This window comes from Labrus mixtus, chromosome 22 (assembly GCF_963584025.1).
Source record: "Labrus mixtus chromosome 22, fLabMix1.1, whole genome shotgun sequence".
NCBI classification, from domain to species: Eukaryota; Metazoa; Chordata; class Actinopteri; order Labriformes; family Labridae; genus Labrus; species Labrus mixtus.
The window spans coordinates 18,199,926-18,205,679 of NC_083633.1; the positions used below are offsets into that span (position 1 = coordinate 18,199,926).

At 43.6% G+C, this 5,754-nt stretch overlaps 1 protein-coding gene across 1 annotated transcript; it reads right to left on the reverse strand.

Annotated features, from left to right (window-relative positions):
* Nucleotides 1-1,404: 1,404 nt before the first annotated feature.
* ascl1a (achaete-scute family bHLH transcription factor 1a) lies at nt 1,405-3,194 on the reverse strand. Its single transcript, XM_061030094.1, has 2 exons — nt 2,048-3,194; nt 1,405-1,936 (listed from the first exon to the last, which is right to left on the reverse strand). Exon 1 carries the CDS (start codon nt 2,661-2,663, stop codon nt 2,061-2,063), a length of 603 nt encoding a protein of 200 aa, XP_060886077.1. The 5' UTR covers nt 2,664-3,194; the 3' UTR covers nt 1,405-1,936; nt 2,048-2,060.
* Nucleotides 3,195-5,754: the final 2,560 nt, after the last annotated feature.

The window sequence follows — 5,754 nt, forward strand, 5'->3', positions numbered from 1 at the left end:
TGTGTGTGTGTGTGTGTTCAGCGGCATGCTGCTGTCAGGAGGAGGCACACGCCATCAGCCAGTTCAGCTCCGTGTCTCCACTCGACCACCCGACAGACTCCATTCACTCATTACAGCAGACACGCGCCCGGCTGCAGCCTTCAGTCCTACCTGTCAAACTTCGTTTTACACAAAGCACGCGCTCCACCTTGAAAACCTCCCTGTGATCGTCGAGTGTAACCAGGCATTTGGCATTCCTTCTTCTCTGCAGATTGTAAAGACTCGTAAAGAAATCGTCTCGTTATTTTTTCACAAAGTTGAACTCGTTTTGGAAAGTTGAGAGGAAACCAGTTTGGGTCTGAACGCTTACAGTCTGTTTCTGTGCAGCCTGTTTATGTACAAGAAAGTTATAACTACTGGACTTCTATCTAGTTTTCATTTTTAACATAAAAACATTAAATTAAAAGCATCATCAGACGCTGTATGATGCAAACAGTCCATAATCAGAGGACAAGGCGACCACAACTTTCCAGGACATTCTCTTTATCTTAAAAGGTGTTTGTTTGAGAACTTTTTAAGATAAACTTCCAACTATCGGTCCTTTGTATGACTATGCTGCAGGTTAACCACGGTAATCATATATATAATCTATATATATATATGTTTATGCTCAGAAACAAACACAGAGGGCTTCTATTTTACGCGCCTGTGGCTCAAGATTTACTTTTTTCGCCTATGCGTGAGGGATCAATTCTCTTGTATTTACTGTCCCATTTTACAAAAAAAAAGACAAGAGTGGATTACTGAGAATTTGGATGAGTGATCTGTAGCTGAGAACTTCTACAACACACTTTGGTCTGCATTTCTACAGACGAGAGAGAAGTTTTCCTGTGCGTAAAATGTGCGTAAAAGTGGCTTTTTGCAGCATCATATCATATCCTCTCTCCATCATCCTCCCTTCTGTTATAGCTACACACCATGAGCTGTAACTTAAGGACCCTCCTCCCCACCCTTAAAAACACCAACCCAAATAAGACATGACATAAAAACAATTCAGTAGCAAATCATTTTTATTTTGGACTTGAGTGTAGAAAATATGGTTATAAGACTTTTTTTTATGTGAAGACAACATAGAGCTGGCAGTGTAGAGAGACAATGCATGGTCATTGCGCTCTGTTTGGACAGTAGCTGCATAAGTTTTGATCATCGTTAACTTCATGACATTTTTAATGCAATAACATGGTTTTGCTATTAAATAAGACACGTCGGTGCTATAGAATAAAAAGGCGGAGTGTCAAACTCCTTCTGGGAAAAACCTCATGAACAAAAAGAGCCAGAGAATAATAGACTACACGTCTACATAGGCAGGAGGTATAGAAGCAACTTTCGCAATATATAGACAAAAATATATACAAAAAGGATGTGTACAAAACATCTATAAATCTCTTACATACAAAAATATCTTAATATATTTAAAAAAAAACAAAAAAAAAACAAGAGTTCGATATAGAATTTCATAGAATAAAATCCGCGACTTGGAAGCATTTTTCTGAGAGGTTTACCAAAGGGTCTGCTGTTCTGTGATTGGGTTTAGCATAGTTGAAGAGCGGCGTATTAAATAATGTTTTCAATGTGCTGCTGAAGAGCGTGAATTCACTTTAGGGTTTGTTTGTTTTAAATCGTGGACGAATGCACAGAAGCTTGGATTCCCACGCTGTCAGGAGATCCAACTTTCTTTAATCCTTTGGCGCTGATCTCTGGCCTGATTTCACCCCGAAGTTTTCAGGACTTTTAAGGCCGTGTCTGTCTGTCTGTCTGTCTGTCAGTCTGGGAGGACCGGTCGTTCAGGACGCGGGACCAAAAGGCTTTGACAGTGTGTCTTGTTGTTATGGACCGCCAGCCTTCTCCGGGACCATCCCAAGCGCACTACAACAGTTAAATGAGTTGATCCATATTTCTGTAAAAAGGAAAAGAGATGCAATATGTTAAACGACTGATCATTGTGTCTATCATGAATGCTGTATCTGTAGAAATCTGTTTTTTTTAGTTCACATCTTTAGGTTCTTACCTCATACGGATGCTCAGAACCAGTTGGTGAAGTCCAGCAGCTCCTGCTCTTCTGGACTCAGGGGGTCATAGGAGCCCTCATCTGACGAGTACGAGGACACCGGTGACCCCGCCATGGAGTTCATGTCTGCGGAGTATCCCTGCGACATGGTGGGCGACAGCACCCCGGACTGGAACGCCGCACTGACCGCGTCGTGCTCGTCCAGCAGCTGCTGCAGGGCGCGGATGTACTCCACGGCCGAGCGCAGCGTCTCCACTTTGCTCATCTTCTTGTTGGCGGCTCCGTTGGGCACGTGCTCCCGCAGGGTCGCGAAGCCGTTGTTGACCAGCTTGACCCGGTTCCGCTCCCTCTCGTTCCTCCGGGCGACGGCGTGCGGCTGCTGCGGCGGCAGGCTGTAGCCGAACCCCGCGAAGTTGAGCCTCCGCTTGCAGCGCAGCAGCTCTGGGGAGGAGGAGCGCTGCCTCTTCGGCTGCTTGGACGCAGACTTCCCGCTGCTCTGGCTGCTGCCGCTCGGGCTCAGCTGGATGCTCTGCGGCACGGAGGAGGAGAAGTAGCATGCGGGTGGAAGGAGCTGCTGCTGGCTGAGGTTAATTTCCATCTTGGCTGTGATGTCCATTCCAAGAAAAATAAAACAAACTTATAAAGAAAATCACCCAAGTCTCGAGGGGGTGCGTCCCGCTCGTGCCGTTCACGTGTTATGTTCCACTTGTTTCAGTTGGGGGCAGTCCCTTGGCTGCTGCCTCACGCGCACCTCAAAGCTCTACTGAGTCCTCGAGGAGAGACGCCACTGCTTTTCAATACGTGTGGATGGGGCTCTAGCCACGCCCTCCAGTCGCGTGGATTCACCTTGGGCTCCTGCCCCGGTGCAGCGCGCCGGACGCGTGCCACTTGAAGCACTAAACAAACAGTCAGTGGTGAGTTTTTTTCTTCTTCTTTCTATCTATCACGAGTGTCAGAGAGGTGAGTGGAGGAGCAGAACGGAAAGTTTCAACGGAGAGGAGAAGAGTGGAGGACAACATGTTCACTCTCTGTGCGTAATGTGCAACTTCCAAAATCTTTATGTTTTGTTCCAAACGAAACTCCCTGATTACGCTCATGTTAGATTAATGCATTCATGTAGTTTTGTAACCTTTAAAAATGATAGTTTTCCTATTGTTCTTGGGACTAAATACAAAGTACATTAGAATACGAATGGATCTTTTAACAAATAACTTTTAACTTGTGAAAAAACTATCAGTTCTTTACTGAGCTAAAAAAAAAATAAAAATAAAAAAAAGTCACGTCTTGAATAAAGTCTTTCCAATGCTGGGTTGGGACTTTCCCCTCATATTGCACTGAACAGACGCACTGACTTTGAACTTTCACACAGAAAATTTGTTCAGAAAATGACTTTTAACACTTTCATTTCAACAGGTGACATCAAATCAATCAGTGGTTTGAGGAGTGGAATCAAATCCAGCGGTTGTTTAAAAGAGAAGAAGAAGAAAGTGAATCAGATATTTGCTTTCGAAGGGATTGTTTTTGTCAAATTAAATAACCTCCTGATTCTCCACAGAAGATCTATCCAGCATGGCAGAAAATAAACTTCCATGTAGCCATACTTTGGTTTATATTTTGGGGTTTTCTTCCTAGCGCTGGTTCAAGCTGTGGTGCTGAAAGACAGCTCTGCTCGCAGCGAACCATCCGGACTTAAAACAACTCTCCACATGCTGCAGTTTTATCTCTGAATGTAAATCAGTCATTCGCTGCTCTAGTTTTATTGTTAACATTACAGACGCGTCTGAATGCCGCTCGTTTGAGGCTCCATTGTGCATCAGAGGCCGAATTTTCCACTTTGATTAGAGCAGATCATCAGCCGCGCACAGGCGGAACGAAGGGGCGCAAATCTGCGGAGGGGCCCTAAGAAGCAGTTTGGGAGGAGGCTTTGTGTATGATTTGATACACCCGATATGGTTACAGTAGCGTCGACGCGCCGAGTCCTGTCGATTATTGTCGCTTTGAAAAAAAGTGTAGAATAATAAAACAAGTCTTTCAGCGCGGAACAAAACAAGGAGCAAAAACACCCACTCTGTTTTTCTCTGAGTGTGATTGCGCGTGCATGTGCAGAACGTGGACGCGTAATATCCTCCAGAAGAAGAGGAGCCAGGGTTAGGAATGATTGCTTGATTTTTCAGTTTTTTATGCATGAAAATCTTCTCTTTTACTATGACTGTTCCCCTCCGTACATCATATTATATACATGTGTGTATGCGTAGTGTGTGCAAGTTCAATAAAAACAGAGAAGTCATGACACAAACAGTTCTTCTTCAAACCTTTCCTGCGTAATTTGTGCGTAATTCAGCCGTCACGCATGCATTTCTGATTTCTCTGAAGTTGTTTTGAATTTTCTGGTCCCATTAGTTGTCCAATAAAAACAAGTTGATGCCAAAGTGTTCGTGTTTGCAAGGCGTGAGTGATCAATAACACAAAAACAAATCAAAAAGAGGAAGGTTTACTTTCAAACCGTTTTTTATGCGTAATATTTCAGCTTTTACGCATGAAGTGCTTTATCTTTGTGTCCCTTCCAATGCTCGTCTCCTGTATAAGTAACTTCGGTGTGTGTATGTGTGTGTGTGTGTGTGCAGATAACCTCTATTCACCCACAGCCTCACCCTCCTCCTCCGTTTCTTTATTTCGTCCTGAAGAGCGGATTGTAATAAATTGTGCAATTTTTCTGCGTTGGCAGTGGCATTCAAAATCAAGCTTGCATTGAGGAGCCCCCTCCTCCCCCACCCCCACCACCAATACTTTCTTTTCTTTCCCTCCCCCCCTATTCTCTCTGTCTCCCCCCCTCTTCTTTTTCAGCGCAGCAAGAGAGTTTAGAAAAGAAGCGTGGGTTGTATTCAGCCTCCCCCTGCACCCCTCCGCCACCGCCAGGCTTTCTGAAACCTATCCATGCCCTGTCAGTGTGCTTCCAGAGTCCAATTAGCGCTTTGTGAGGACTTTCTCTCCCTCCTCTGCTGCTGCTGCTGCTGCTGCTCTTCCAGAGGCTGGGAGGGCGCTCAGTTCTCTTGAGGGGCTTTCCAGTCATAGCTGAGTGTAATAATTAATATGACATCTGGGCGCCCGAGTTCCCCTTAAACCACTTTATGTGTTTCAGCCTCTCCTCCTTTTTTATCTGTTGGGAGACAATAAAACAAAACAAAAAAAACTCACAAGCAACCATATCGACCATGCAATCTTTGTGTGTGATGATGTAAAAGGATAATCTAATTTGTTTGTCATTAAAAAACGTTTTTCTCACAATGTTGTCTTTCAGCAGGTGCACCAACAAACACGGATACATGTTCCACAGAAGTTTAACTGAAACTTATTTTATCCAACGAGTGTGCTAAAAGTTACTTTCAAGAACTATGTTGTAAAAGTTTAACAGTCGTGGAAACTGACTGAAAACTAACCGATTTTTTTAAAATGTGCAAACACTTGATTTGAGCATTATTATAAAAACTTTGCAGGGAAGAGTTTTACTGAAACTTGCAGCAAACTTCTCCTGACCAACTTTCAACAAAACATTTTTTCATACAATTCACACAGAAGGGAAAGAGTTTTAATAAACTGACAAACAAAAGAAGAGAAATAATGATTGAGGAGGACAGAAGAAGGGAAGAAAACAGAATAAACAATCCTCCCACTCATTAACATTGAGCTAATGGCATTTTTAAAATCAC